This window comes from Cibotium barometz, chromosome 7, assembly GCF_041138505.1.
Source record: "Cibotium barometz isolate CiBa-2024 chromosome 7, ASM4113850v1, whole genome shotgun sequence".
NCBI lineage: Eukaryota > Viridiplantae > Streptophyta > Polypodiopsida > Cyatheales > Cibotiaceae > Cibotium > Cibotium barometz.
In genome coordinates, this window is record NC_141052.1 from 10,879,837 (window position 1) to 10,895,438 (window position 15,602).

At 43.3% G+C, this 15,602-nt stretch overlaps 1 protein-coding gene across 1 annotated transcript in view; it reads right to left on the reverse strand.

Moving 5' to 3' along the window:
• Positions 1-15,602, reverse strand: part of LOC147636667 (respiratory burst oxidase homolog protein D-like) — a 65,375-nt gene that overhangs the window by 22,791 nt on the left and 26,982 nt on the right. Inside the window, exons 7-12 of the mRNA XM_086800130.1 lie at positions 6,190-6,576; positions 5,903-5,998; positions 5,668-5,783; positions 5,350-5,452; positions 5,199-5,239; positions 4,922-5,081 (exon numbers count right to left, since the gene is read on the reverse strand). Coding sequence (XP_086656256.1) covers positions 4,922-5,081; positions 5,199-5,239; positions 5,350-5,452; positions 5,668-5,783; positions 5,903-5,998; positions 6,190-6,576 — 903 coding nt within the window. The remainder of the gene's footprint in view (positions 1-4,921; positions 5,082-5,198; positions 5,240-5,349; positions 5,453-5,667; positions 5,784-5,902; positions 5,999-6,189; positions 6,577-15,602) is intronic.

Consider the following 15,602-nt stretch of genomic DNA (forward strand, 5'->3'; position numbering starts at 1 on the left):
TTCGTATCTGTAATGGTGATGAATACTAGACAGCCTTTCGGACAAAATATGGCCATTATGAATTCTTGGTCATACCTTTTGGGTTAACCAATGCCCCGGCCACTTTCATGACCCTGATGAATGAAATTTTTGGGCCGTACTTGGACAAATTTGTGATCGTTTATCTCGATGATATTCTGGTTTTTAGCCGATCTATGGTTGATCACAAAGAGCATTTACAGATTGTCTTTGAAGTACTACGCACCAATGTGCTGTACATCAACAAGAAGAACAGCGAATTTTTCAAGAACCATGTGGAATATCTTGATCACATCATTTCTGCTAATGGGATTGCAGTGGATCCTAAGAAGATTCAAGCGATTGTGGATTGGCCTTTGCCTCTCACCATTTCAGATGTTCGATCTTTCTTGGGACTTGCTAACTTTTATTATCACAACAAGGTGCATAGGTTTTCAGAGATTGCTGCCCCTTTGACAGAATTGACAAAGCTAGACAAACTTCAGTGGTCTTCTGAAGCTGAGCAATCCTTCAATGATCTCAAGCATGCCTTGACGACAACCCTGTCTTGGCCATTGCAGATCCCACCCAACCCTTTGATGTAATGACAGATGCCTCAGATCGTGCTTCTGGTGGAGTTTTGATGCAGAATGATCATGTCATTGCTTTTGACAGCAGGAAGTTTTCAGCCATTCAAAGCAGGTATCCTGTGTATGATAAGGAGTTTTTGGCAATCGTGCATGCTTATCGGACTTGGAGACATTATCTTCTTGGAGCAGATTCAGTTGTACGTACAAATCATCAATCTCTGACGTACATTTTCACTCAGCCTGTAATGAACTCTCGACAAGGCCGATGGGTTGAATTCTTGGCTAATTTCCACATGACTATCTAGTATGTTCCTGGTCTTCAGAATGTGGTTGCAGATGCTTTGAGCCGCATGCCTCGAGCCACTAATTTTGCCATCACAGATGTGCAAATGGAAATCCCTGCTTGTTTCAAAAATGAGTATTTGACTGATAGAGATTTTGGAGATGTGTTCCGTGCTCTCAAATCTTCTAATCCCAGTCTTGCAGAAATGAACATGTTTGCAGCCTACACCATCATAGATGAATTGCTGTTCTTTTCTGATCGCATTTGTGTGCCTCAAAATACTTCATTGCGAAAGATTCTCATTCAAGAGCATCATGAAGTTCCTTATGCTGCTCATCTTGGTATCAACAAGACATATCGGCTTTTGTCTGCTACATACTTCTCGCCTCAAATGCAGCAAGATGTTATCAAATTTGTCAAAGCTTGTCATTCGTGTCAGATAATGAAAGCCTCTCGACAACTTCCTCAAGGGTTACTTCAACCGTTGCCATTTCCCAATGAGAGATGGGAAAGTATCAGTATGGATTTTATTACCACTTTGCCTCGTTCATCTTAAGGCAATGCTCAGATTCTTGTGGTGGTTGATCGATTTTCCAAAATGGCACATTTCATTCCTTGCAAGAAAGCTGCTTCAGCCCCAGACGGGCGTCATTGTTCGTGCAACATGTCTTCAAATTGCATGGTTTGCCGAAGACCATCATCTCTGACAGAGATCCAAAGTTCACTAAACATTTTTGGACGTCTTTGTTCAAATCTCTTGGCACAAATTTGTTGTTCAGTTCAGCCTATCATCCTCAAACAGATGGACAAAGACTGAAAGAGTCAATCAGATTTTGGAAGAAATGATTCGACATTACATTCAATCCCGTTTGGCATCATCATTCAGCAATTGGATTAACTCCATTTCAAGCAGCATATGGGCATACTCCTCTTGTGCCTACAAACTTTGTTTTACAACACAAAGTGGCGTTGGCAGATTAGTTGGTTCAGGAGATGCAAGATGTGCTTGTGCAAGTTCGAGATAAATTGGTCCCTGTGCAACAAAAATATCAAAAACAGGCCAACAAGCATCGTCGACATACAGATTTTCAAGAAAGAGATTTGGTCTTGTTATATGTGGCACCTCACCGCTACAAAACAGTGAAGTCAGTTTTTCCAAAGTTGCGACCTCGCTTCTATGGGCCTTTCAAGATCCTTGAGAAAAATTCAGTTGTCAGTTACAAGTTGGAACTTCAACCTTCATGAGGGAAGGTTCATCCGACTTTTCACATTTCTTGGCTCAAACAGTATGTTCAAGGAGATTCGCCTGTTCCAGACTTATCTTCATATGTACCAGAAATTGAAGATGACCATATTATCCTTGTTCCAGAAGTAATTCTTGACGTGCGACAGAAGGAAACAAGAAGAAAGTTGACTACAGAATTTCTTGTGAAGTGGATGGATTTGGATAAGTCTGATTTCACTTGGCAAACAGATGAAGACATGCAGCAGTACCCTAATCTTCTTCAGGAATTCTTTGACAAACGGATGTCTATCATTTGACACATGGGTTTTATTTTAAATGGGAGGGAATGTCACGATTGTGACGTATATCCTCTCTTCATTGCTGATTCCTCTTGCAGATGCACAGAGTAACCAGCCAAGGGAACCCCTACCCTCGACTAGTTGCGACTCTTCGCCAAAGAATGTACCTCTTCATCGAATAGCCACATCCCTTCGACGAATGGTTGTATCCCTTGATGAATGGTTGTGCCTTTACATCGAATAGAGACACATCCCTTAGCCTAAAATTGTATCCTTTCGTCTATGGTCATGTCCTTTCGTCAAAGGACATGCCTCTTCAAATGTGTCTCTTCATCTCCTATATAAGAGGCCTATTGTACTCAGTTTAATCAATTCAATTCAATCTTCTCTCAAGTGTTCTCCTAAAGTCTCTTGTTCTCTAAGTTAAGTACTTAAGTAGTAATTAGTACACAACATGAAAGATTAACAACATAATCCTCACATCTTCCGTCCAGACTGGAGGACCACAAGATAGACCTTCTCCAAGGCTCGAATCCCTCGAGCAAGTTTCCATACCGCTTGTCTAAGGCAATGGAATCGGAGTTAGACCGCCAACTCCAAGAGCTGTTGTTGCAATCTGGCTTCATATACCCTAGGATATTGCCATTTGCACCACTGATTCTGTTTGTCAAGAAGAAAGATGGTTCTTCTCGATTGTGTGTCAATTATCATGCACTCAATAAGCAGTCTTGATAAGCATAATACGCAGTGCCTAACTATTGTTAATAGATTTAGCAAATTTGTTATGCTTATTCCATGCAAGGTCAATGTGACCGCCAAAGATGTTGCCCATTTATTCATTTGGCATTGATACCCGATTGGCAAGATCCCTAGAACCATAGTGTCAAACCAAGATGCCAAGTTTACCAATCATTTTTGGAGGGCATTGTTTGATAATTTTGGTACTAAAGTGAATTTTTTCAATGCATTTCACCCACAGATTGATGGCCAGACAGAAATCTACAACCAGTTGGCCTTTTGATGTACTGAAGTGTTATGTCCACGATCAGCAAGGTAAGTGGGAATCATATTTGCCTTTAGTACAAGTTGTTTTGAATGATTCTTTTTCTTCAGCTATTGGTAAGACTTCATATGAAGTAGTGCTTGGAAGACCATTCCAATCGCTATTGACTAGAACCTCATCTTCAATACCTAAAGCGAACAGAATGATGGAGTCTTATCAAGATATTTTAGAGTTAGTGAAAGAAAGGTTGGCTAAAACGCAAGAGGCCTACACTTGCCAAGCCAACAAAGACCGAAGAGATGTGAAGTTCTCGAAAGGAGATTGGGTTTATCTTCGGATTATGAAGCAAAGACTAAAACAAGTGGACAAGTGATGCCCAAAGTTATCGTTCAAGAGCTTTAGACCTTTTCTTATCTAGGGAAAGATCAATGAGGTATCAATGAAGTTGAAGCTACCATTGAGTTGGACTATGCACGATGTGTTCCATGTCAGTTGGCTAAAACCATATACAGGTCCGATCTCTTCAGAAGTGAAAGATGAAGCAGAACCAGATATAGTGGATAAAGCTAAAGTAATGATTCCAGAATAGATCCTTTTGGAACGCTTCAAGCATGACTCCAGTCGAAGACAAAGACAGTTTCTCACAAAGTTTCAGAACCGAGAGAGACAGAATTCTTCCAAGACTATCCGGCTTTATTAACGAACTATTTGGAGGCTACACAGATTCTGTCAAGTTAAGCAGAAGGGCATGTCACATGCATCCCGCACTTGGATACCACATAGACATATATGAACAAGACAATGCAAGACTTTAAGTGGAAGCCCCTAAATCCAAAGCACGTGCGTAGCTAATACAATGGTGAGTTAACAGCGTTGTTCCTAGTTTGCATGGGTAGAGAACACGACCTGATGACTCAATATTACAAGTAAGATTCAATTTTTTCAATTGAACACTTAAGGGCACTGAAAAGTAGATTTAGTTTTAAAAAAAGGGAGCTGAACACTTGAGTTAAAATAACACATAGAAAGTTATGCTGTGTAAAAACCAAATAGGCAGGAACTAGTGCTAGCACGTGAACGTGAAGCTACGCAAGAACCAGTGCTAGAGAGTTATGATGCATAAAAACCAAATAGGCAGGAACTAGTGCTAGCACGTGAATGTGAAGATAGGCAAGAACTAGTACTAGCACGTGAATGTGAAGGTAGGCAAGAATTAATGCTAGCATGTGAATGTGAAGCTACGAGTGGGCCGTGAAGTTCATCAATTACCTTTCACCTTCAAGAGTACTATGAGGCTCTCTAAGTTGTAAAGATGGAACATTCCCAAACATTATAAAATTATAATAATATTAGCTACAATTAAAGAGGAATCTATGAAAGTGTACTCCACATTATTGTAGCAAAAAGAGCATAATCATTATTAAGACAGTGCCAATTTCACATTTCATTGTTTATCCTACTCAAATATATCACCAAAATCTCCGTGAAGGAGCTTATATTGGTACTAATCATGTGAGAACTTACCGAGTTTGCCTTGTCTTCTTTCCAATCATTTAGAATGTCTCTGAGTATGCTAATAAACGGGGTTGCTCCAATACCCAATCCTACTAGTAGCATCACATTGTATTTCTTGTAATCTTGTGCTGGAGCGCCGTAAGGTCCATCCACTAAGAGCCTTGGGTACCTATATTGACATTGAAAAGTCCATTTTAACCCCACTAAATTAACGAAAAAGTTATTGAACATCATCATAAGGTTATTATCATTCAATACTTACAACAGCAAATTGCACGTAGGCTACCTTTTAATGTAGTTCTGAGCAGGGTTCTTTCTAGCCAAAGTCTATATTGGTATGAAAAGCAAAGAATACCAAATCAGTTTTTCTTGCGCAATGTATTGAGGCCACCAAGAGAATGCAAGAGTCAACAATTTAATAATTAACGATAATAGACCTGGGAAAACATTCGCATAAGCTCCCTTGTCCAATCCCCACAAGTTCGTACATGAACACTCAAATAATCATCTCCTGGAGCAGAAGTGATGGTGAAGGGATGCCTAACAGAGGTTATCAAAATAATAAGGTGTATTATAAAACCATGGCCAAGGCTTGACTGTGTAACCAATTTGCACTATTATTATTCACCCAAAAGAAGCTAGAAAAAAATAGAACGAGATGCGTTAATAATCTTGTGTATGGTTAGAATCAAAGAGGAGGTTAGACTCCTTGAATGCTTCTGCCCTTAATTCTGTGATTATGGTGTTGAACTTACCATTCAAATGGAGATACATTTGGGCATTGCAAAAAGATATACATCCCACTGTGATACTTGAAACCAAGAGGCTTGGTCATGTAGAGGGCAAGTACCTCCCCCGGGTAGATTGCAGCCTATGTATGGAGCGACACAACAAATCAAGTAAGGCGCGGACAATAAATACTGGAAGGGGAAACAATATACAAAAGGAATTTTGAAAAGGCAAAGGACATCAATAAATAATAATGCTTACATTTAGTAGATCAACCTTGTATTGCGTTGCTCTAACGGCCCGAAGCGTCCTTTCTCCACAATACAAACCCAAGGGAAGAGCAATATACATCCATGTCTGAACAAGGTAAAAAAAAGTCAAGGTTTTTCCGTATCATCATCATGGATAAGCAGCTGATAACATACATATCAATAATAATAATAATAATAATAATAATAAGAGAAAAATGGTTCTCCTCAAAACACAAAATCACATTGTGCTTCCTTTTTTTTTAATAAAATAAAAAAAAATCCTACAGATATTCTTACCGACTTTTGTGTCCAATCATGGGTGAGGAATAGGAAGATGGAGTGGATGATGAGGAGAGCGTAGACGAGGATGAAGAGGTGGTGAGAGTACCAGAAGGCATTGAAGCCAGTAAGCCTATGCATGGGCCAAGGTAGCTTGATAATATTCCTGCGTGAGGACCTTGTGGCAAGTAAGTAGGCTATGGCCATTAGGAAGACCATTAAGATCCCTGTCATCACCTCGCTCGTCGCTATAATCTCGCCGTATGATGGTTGATGGTTGTCAAAATCCGCGCCTATTGTTGTGTAGAACGTGAACGCGTTAGCATTTGCCACACGTGGGAAGTCACACGCCAAGTGCACACCCCCATGCAAAATCACCCCGAACACTATGGCCCCTGCTATGAGCTGCCCACCCACCATCATCATCATGTAGTAGTAATTCTATATTAGCCACACTATCTTTATGAAAGTCAAGCAGCAATAATACACAAAATAAAGTCGTGCTACTTGGAACAAAATGCAACAACATTGCTTTTGATATAACTCAGTGCACTATTTATTATTTTATTCATGCAACAAGAACCTTGAAAATTTTGTCAAGACAACGACTGTGATAATAATAACACTCTTGAATTTTAGCATATCCAGCATTGAGAAACAAGAACAACAATGAGTCAAGTCAAATAGCATTCAATGTAGGGAATGTGTACTAGAGGCCACACTAGATAAGAGTAGATTTCCATGGGGCCATTGAGCTAGGGTTCCTATATTCTTGCGATACTGATATTACCAACAACAACAAAATATAGAAGTGAATACACTTACATACAAGTCAAATAACATTCAATGTAAGGAATGTACTAGAGACCACAATAGTTAAGAGTCGATTTGCATGGAGCTATTGAGCTAGAGAAAGTTTAAATATTACACATGGGGCTCCTATATTCTTGCAATAGTGCCATCATAAACCACTTTTGCTTCACTCGAAAGAAAGCATAGATAACCGCACCATTGTTAGCCAAGGGCTTGCAATAGTACAACAGCACCACACACCCACATAGTTCAACAAGTACACAGTCATGAGAGAGAGAGAGAAGCACACAACTCAATAGTGATAGCATTTGTGATAATGAGTGGTACCAAGTACAAACCGTAAAGAACACCCAAATGATAAGAGAGGAGAGGATGTTCACATGTAGGGGAAAAGACCTCCTAGTAAGGGGAAAAGTGCCCCAGCTATACACACCGTTCACACACATCACTACCATCTACTAAATCTACCATGTTGTCATGTAGACACCTTTGACCAAGCTAATCGCTCGTGTAGAGAGTCTCTCTCTGGCATAATGATAGTGCACATCAATGTGCTTAGTGCAAGCATGAAATAATGGGTTCTTATGCACTCTAACTATCACTAAAGCTGTAAGAGAGAATGGTTGTCCAACACTCTAATCAGCTAAAAAGTGTTTAAGTCATACATGCTCAACTGTCGCTATAAAAGCTATCCCCTGTAGTCAGCTTCACAACTCGAAGTGTTTTGGATGCTTGTGCTGAGCCATGATACACATGAATCACCAAGATGAATGCAAAAGCCACTAGTGGACACTTTGGTGTCATAACATCCAGCGCAGTCAAAATCACTAAAGGCGAGCCAATATGACACACCCCCCCAAGATAGAACAATCCAAGGTGCCAAGTGCCTTGCAAATAACGAAAAACCCACTTGACAGCCTACCAATGCTTGATAGGTTGTGCATAAATCTACTCAATTAAGACACCCCATACTAAATGTTTGGCGGAGTGAGACTTCTCGACACCTTCACCACAGAGGGTCTTCGGGGTTGGTTTGGAGGGGGGAAATCACAATCTAACTAGGGCCATATACAGGCTAGGTGATTCCTGATCCTATCCTTTATAAAGCTGCACTCTACTCTAGCCATATGGTATGCTTGCTCTGTGATCCATGCTTCGCAAATAGAGGAAACAGAAGAAGGGCCTGAAAAGAACAATGATTGCCATGTGGATGAAAACACATACAATATCATCTTCAAGCTCACGGCATCAATGTCTCCATCTTGATATCAAAGGTAGGATCCCTGCTATCCCCATGCAGGCTAAGGCCCAAAAATGGGTGACAATGTCAACAAGATGGCTATCTTCCAAGTGCTAAGCTAGGGAGACTGCTTGAGAGTGGATGGTGTGACCAAATCCAACTTGCAATCCCATTCCTTGTCAAGAGTGACACTGAGAGGGAAAGACAAGACCACCGCTCCACTCCCTCGGGTGTGGTGAAGACCACACCAATGCTGCAGAGAGATGCAAAGAGGCACCACAATCTCTAAGAACTCTCCTGCCCCAACTGGTAAGCATCTGAAAAGACCATAGACCGCATGTGCCCCATGATGAGAGAGGGGGTGTTGAAGATTCGGGGAGGCTGCAATGGTCATCTCCATAAGATCTATAAACTAATGTATCTGTCGCATGGCTCTAGTAGGGGTTAGGATTAGTGGGGAGTGCTAGAATGTAACAAGGAGCCTAAGGGAAGGAGAGGGGGGAGGAGACCCATGGAGGAGGGGAGAGGAGGGGGAAACCTTAGAAAATGGGTTGGGGGGAAAGGGATCGGGGACCTCAGCTTTGCAGGGGGGAATATTTGGAGAGGGAGGAAAACCAAGGGGAGGAGCTCTATAAACTCAGAAAATGAGCCAAATTTTATAGTAATCTCCTGGACAACGTGGAGGGGGCACCTACCCAGTAGCACTCCTGGGGAGGAAAGACTGTTTGCCAATGGCTAGTTCCCTCCACCTACTGAGCTTGGGAGGGGAGGCTAGGCCGCTAGGATTGGATGATCATGAGCCTCCACCATACGCTTAGGTCCTACATCTCCTACTCTTGTCAAGCGCTCCTACTAAGGCCTCGGGCAGGGGCTTGTGGGGGGCTTTTGGGGGGGGGGGAGCATCCTCTTTGGGCTTGATGCTGAGGGTAGGACCAAGAAATGTGGTCCATCTACTGCAGATGAAACACATGCTAGGGAAATTGACATACTCTAAAGGCTTGGGAGCGTGATTACCTACAAAAGATCCTCTATGGAAAGCAATGCAACACCTGATGTCATGGTGCTTACTTTCCTAGCCATCTGATGTGGTCATCTTGTGGGACTCCAAAACCTGCCCTATTAACTGTCCAATCGATTGAATCAGAGGGCGACACTCCTTTTAGAGGTTGGGGAAGCTTACCATCTCACCGAGGAAGCCACATACATTGCCAGGGGATTGGATGCATGGTCAAAACCCATGGTGCCATCTCACAAAGAATGCCTGAGCATTGCATTTTGCAAGACGGGACTCTATTATTGCGCGAGTGTATCAAACTCCACGTGAGAGTAGCCAAACCCAAGAAAATAGATGCCAATAAATTTTCAGGGTGCGCCGATGAGAGTTACCTGGAGAAAATTCCAAATTTGTCTGTACGCAAGGCGACTCCCTACACTCTTACAAACCAAAGAAGAGCCGCGAGGATATAGTCGAAGCTAAGAGCTAGAGGTCCGTCTGAAACTAGGCAGGGATAATGGCGGGATGATGGAGCGCCTGCTACCATGGAGTCCTCCTATAAGGCAAAAGACCAACGGCGCCTATTCTTGCCAATGAAGAACAACCTAGAAGAGAAACACGAGTGTTAATGAAAAGGGGTAACGAGAGAGGGAGGGCTGGCGAGAGGGAAATCTTGCAAGAGGAAATGATAGGGAGTCGGTCAAGGAAAGGGGAGGCGAGGGAAAAAGGTCCCACTTTGCATATCGACAAGACTCTATTGTTTCACACGATTGCGGGTGAATGGAACACTTGAGGGTAGCAAAACCCAAGAAAATGAATGTCCGTGATTTTTTTGGGCTCGTCTCAATGAGGGCTACTTGGTGAAAATCCCATGCACAGGGTGGCTCCCTACAATCTTGGAAACCAAAGATGCCAGAGGGAGGATACACTTAAACCTAAGAGCTGGAGGTTTTCCTTTGAAAATAGGCAAGGGAAGATTGCCTTGGTTGGGAATGATGGAGCCACTGCCATGGAGCCTTCCTATAAGGCAAAGACCAGAGGTGCCTACTCTTGCTGGAAGAAGAACCCAGAAGGAAGCACCAGTCGTGAGGAAAAAGGGGTGACAGAAGAGCAAGAAATAGTGAGATGGAAAGCTCGTAGGAGGAACTGACAAGGAGTCAAGTAGAAAAGGGGAGGTGAGGGCAAAAGAAAGCGAATAGAGGAAGAGGAGGGCGATGCGGCCCAATGGAGGGAACTCAAGGTGCTGCGCACAACCAAGTGTGGGCTATGCAGCAGGTGAAGGAGCTGGCTACAAAGAGGAACGAAAAAATGATAGGAGGCTAAGGCAAAAGAAAAAAAAGGATTGAGACAAGCTCAAGAGGCAGGCAACAACGGCAACAATGTGAAGAGGAAACCGGATGTGGGGGGGAGATGGCAAAGGCGAGGGAAGGACAGAGGGGCTCGAGCAAGAGGTGCAGAGCAAGGGGAGGCTCTTCAACTTCCACTACTGTAGTCTTTGTCAAGATTTTTCTTTGGTGGCAGCTATATGAAGTGCAAAAATTGACTCCTTATGAAGTTTTGAAAAGCAAGAAGCCCTCAATAATAACATTGGTGCCAGCTCACATGCATGTTTCAATAATAGTAGTGGTGCCAGCTCACATGTATGTTTTGGGTGTCTTGCTTATGCTTTTGTGCCTAAGTAAGATTGTAGTAAGCTTGATAATAAGGCGGCCCTCAAATACATTTTTGTGGAATAGACTTTGGAAAGCAAGGGGTATATACTCTATCATGTGGCAACAAAGTATATTTTATCATTTTAGTGAGTAGAGATGTGGTTTTTGTGGAGAACTCAATGCAACCCATTATTTCATGAAATAAACAACAATGTATACCCACAAAAGCTCTTTGATACACTCCGCTTATACAACTTGGATTAGCCATATCTGGAGCATTCAAGTGCTCAACAAGGTGATGAAATTCAACCCTTAATAACTATAGATCCTTTGCCTAAGATTCAGCCTGTTTTTACAGTCCATAAATGAGCCCGTAGATGATGCTATTGTGGAGGATGCAGTGGATGAGGAATGGACATCCATTCAGGAGTCCAGAAAGGTGCCTAGATGGTTGTTGGATATATTACTTGATAGCAAACTCCTTTGCCCTACTAGCAAGACGCGTGTGTAGGTTCTCATTATGCATCTACTTTCATTGCCAGCGTATATAATGATAAGGAACCTAGCCTATGTAGGAGGCCTAATGATAATAAAAAATTGGTAGGAACATCACCTCTCGATAGGGCACACCATACTTTTTGGTCCCATGCCTTTGGCCTTGAGGGAAACCATGGAGGGGTATGCATTTTGGTCAGTGAGAAGTTGTTTTCGGAGGCACCATTGTTCAGGGAAGGGTGTTGTGGATTATAGTCTGGGTTGGGGAAGACCATGTGGGTTCCCTCAACATTGATGCCCCTAACAAGGTGGTGGGATGAATTAAGTTCTAGACCCAGGTGAGGCAGACACTTTCCCATGCAGATTTTTGGTGCTCAGGGAGAGATTTTAACATGCTAGAGGACCCATAGGACATGAAGGGAGGAGGCTTGGATACTATCACATGGATAGAGTGCATGACGTGGGAGGAGCTAGTCCTTTCCCTATGAGGGTCTAGGATCCATGGCCCTTACTAGAGTTTGGTTGCATGGTGGAGAGTCTTCGCTTCTCTAGATCAGACCAAAGGATACATGGACCAACCATCTCACACATTGATAGATTTTATGTGGATGAGTGGTCATGCAATAGAGGTGGTGTGATTGTTATTCTCACATGCACCACATTATCAAGCCAATTTCTAGTTGTTCTTCTTTTGGAGGACACATGGAGATAGTAGAGTGTCCTTCTTTTGGAGGATGCATGGAGATAGAAGAGTGTCTACATCCCTGATTACTTGGTCTAGGATCAAGAGATCGTAGAAGAGTCAAGGAGATTTGGGAGTCCCTTGCTTTAGGCCGGGAGAGGCCGACTATGGACTGCAGGAGATCAACACACTTCTATAGAACATAGCGTAAGATAGACTCGCCATGTTCTAAGATTAAGTGAGGAGATCAACACACTTCTATAGAGAATAGCATAAGATAACTTGCCAATGCTTGACTATAGATTGTAGGAGATCAACACACTTCTATAGAGCATAGTGTAAGATAGACTTGCCATGTTCTGAGAGATCAAGTGAGGAGTCTTTGTAGGGGCCTAGCCTTCCTCCAGTAGTACAAGATCAAACCCCAGACAACCTATGGGTAGATTCTCAGTTGGAGGCCATGCACAAATATCCAAACAATCGAGGAGAGGATGGTCGAACATCAATACCATGCCAGGGCCTCCTTTTGGACTCAAGTAGAGGACAAGTTTACTCATCATTTCTTTGAGGCTATAGACTCTCACCATCACAGAGACATGATTTGGAGGTTGAGGGGCCCAGACGATACCATTGAGGCATATCCCTCTAGGCTTTAGTCTATAGCCATAGGCTTTTTTACACATCTCCTTTTAGCAGACATCCTCACCTTGTAGGTGGAGGCGACAAGGGAGAGAGTGGCAGCATACATGGGAGGTGGTGCCTCCAACCCTCTAGGCTCTCTTGTGCTCCCCTTTGTTTCTCATCAAGCTGTGAGATTCACTTTGTGCCCTTCCATTAGGGAAAGTGTCCAAGTGGCGATGGCTTACTTGTATGTCTTTTTCTAAGCCACTGGGATATCATGAAAATGGTCGGTTTCATGGCCACCTTCATCGATGAGATCATGACCTCCGGACAAATGTCAACAAGACTTTCTGAGTGGATGTGCTCCACTTGATCCTGAAGGAGAGTTACTAGGATATCATGGAAGGTGGTTTCATGGATGCCTTCAATGAGATCATGACCTTAGGACACATGCTGAAGAGACTCTCTAAGGGGCTGATCCACTTAATTCCAAAGGAGGGTGATAACCATTTCGAGATTAGTTCGTATGGCACCCCATCACCCTCTTACGAAATGCTTGACAAATCCTTGGCCCATCATCGTCTTAACAAATGCTTACAAATTCCTCGCCAAAGCCATCAGCCAGATGCTTGCACCCTCATCTCCTTGACCTACTTTAGACAAATTTTGTAGGAGGACAAGACAATTCTACTTATGAATTTTGAGAAGGCTTATCAAAGAGTCGATTGGGCTTTCTTGGAGGGTACCATGCTTAGGATGGGCTTCTGGATGGATTACATGTGTTTCTGGCCTTTATTTGATAGGTCATAGCTAAGTGTTGATTTAGGGGGCCACCATGGATAGGTTTTTGATTTCTAGATTAGTGAGACAACCCATTCCTCTTCCTCTTCATAGATGAGGTAATGAGAAGTTTTCTCTCCATAGAGCAGACATGATTCTAGGGTCTCCGTCTCTCCATCAAATCTTAGGAGGAGCTTCTTAACTCCGAGTTCGGAGATGACACAACCACCTAGGAGGGGAACCTTTAGAGATTTCCTTCACCATCAAGACTTTCTACTTAGCCTTTGGAGCTCAAATCAACTGGCACAAGTCATGTGGTTTTTGGGTAGGATCTTTATCCAGCTAGGCTTGGCACCCAGTTGAGTCACCCTAACAAATCCCTGGGGCAGCACGATTAGATATATCGTGTTGTTAGGTTAAGATTAACATCTCATCCAAGCAATAGATTGGTCCCTCTTCTTCTGATTATTTCATAACAAGATTTTGTATTGGAGCACTGCCATCCTCTTCCTCGCCATTGGGGCCGCTGCATGCTTATGGGTAATCATGTGCTCCTAGCACCATGTACATCACATCTTGTGGGCATTTTCCATTGCATGCATGGGTCAAATTCAACAACTTATTTGAAACTTTCTATGGGCTGGGATCAAGGGGCCGATTGGATCAGACCAAGGTGGCTTGGAGGGTGATCACTTAGCTGCTTTTTGTAGACACCCAACTGTGCAAGGCAAGTTGATTGTTCAGAGGTCTTCTTCCTGTGTGATAGATGGGGAGCCAGAAGGTTTTTCTGATTGATTGGATTTGATCTCGAACCCCTCACTTGTTGGTAGCCCCTAGGCTCCTAGTGTGATGGATTTTCATGGATGCTGGATCTCGAGGCTTGAGCATTGCTTTTTTGAGAACAGATTTACAGTAGCTTGTTTGATGTGAGAGCTTGGGGCCACCTCAAGCCATCCCCTTAGCATCTCCCTTGGCCTTAGATGAGAAGAGATTCTGCTAGCCATTGATCTAGAACTGCCTCTTCAAGATAGCCAGCGGCCACCCCTTGGTGTGTGTTCTCACATAGCTTGGGGGGCCCCTCAACTTGGGCCTTGCTTGATCTCTTGGTGAGAGGACTAGCTTTAGGTAGCTTCCTTAGGAGACTCAGGATAGACATCTTGCTAAGATCCGAGGTAAAGAGTAGATAGTCCTCATCACCATTGACTCAGTCATCCACACCTCTACTATAGTTGGCTCCCTTACAGGAGCCCTCCCTTCCTCAGTGGGGCTAGGAGATTTTACACACCATGACATCCCTCTACAGGTTCTAGGATTAGATGGGGATCCAGCTCTCATTTTCTTAGTTGGATTCCATGGGCATGTGACACTCTTCCCATACAAGAGGACTTTAGTGGTGGCTCACTTCAAAGGGTCCGAATCATTGGCTTCCATGCACACCGCTATGGCACATTGAACCCCCTCTACTATCATAGGTGGCTCGAGATAGATCATAGAGACAGTAGCTCTAGGAGAGCCCGTAGATCCAGTGGAACCCTGGTGAATGGGAGTGGGCAGGCCCCTTTAGCCTTGAGAGCCCTGCCACACTCTTTTCCCACTACTTGATGAGGCTAGGCCGACAGATACTCATGAGATTGACGTAGATCACCAGTCCTCCTAAGACATCTCACTTGCTTCCTTAGAGACTATTGGAAGAAGTTGTGGGGCACTTTACGACCTCAAAAGGTCACTCTGTTTCTTTGGTAGGTTGCCCACATGAGTTTAACAGTTGGCACATGGTTTGCTATTTGGTGGTCGTGTAGTGTGTCAGAATATGCAGCGGAGATGATGACCAAATCTGGAACACAAGAGCAAAAACGCAGGTAGAAAAACAGCACAAGAGAGAGAGAGAGATGTAGGCGTGTAACTCTGCTCTATATACACAAGAAGATCCTGAGAAATGATACAAATAAGGTATGGGGGCTGGGGTCCTATATATACATCCCATAGAGGGTAGTTGGCCAGCAGAAAGAGTGCCCATGACTGAAGAAAAAGTCCCACGACTGCATAAATGCAGTCGGCTAGCATACAGATGCCCACGACTGATGAAAACCAGTCGGCCAGTAGCCCTGTAGCCCACGACTGATGAACATCCAGTCGGCAAGCACTGGAGTGCTC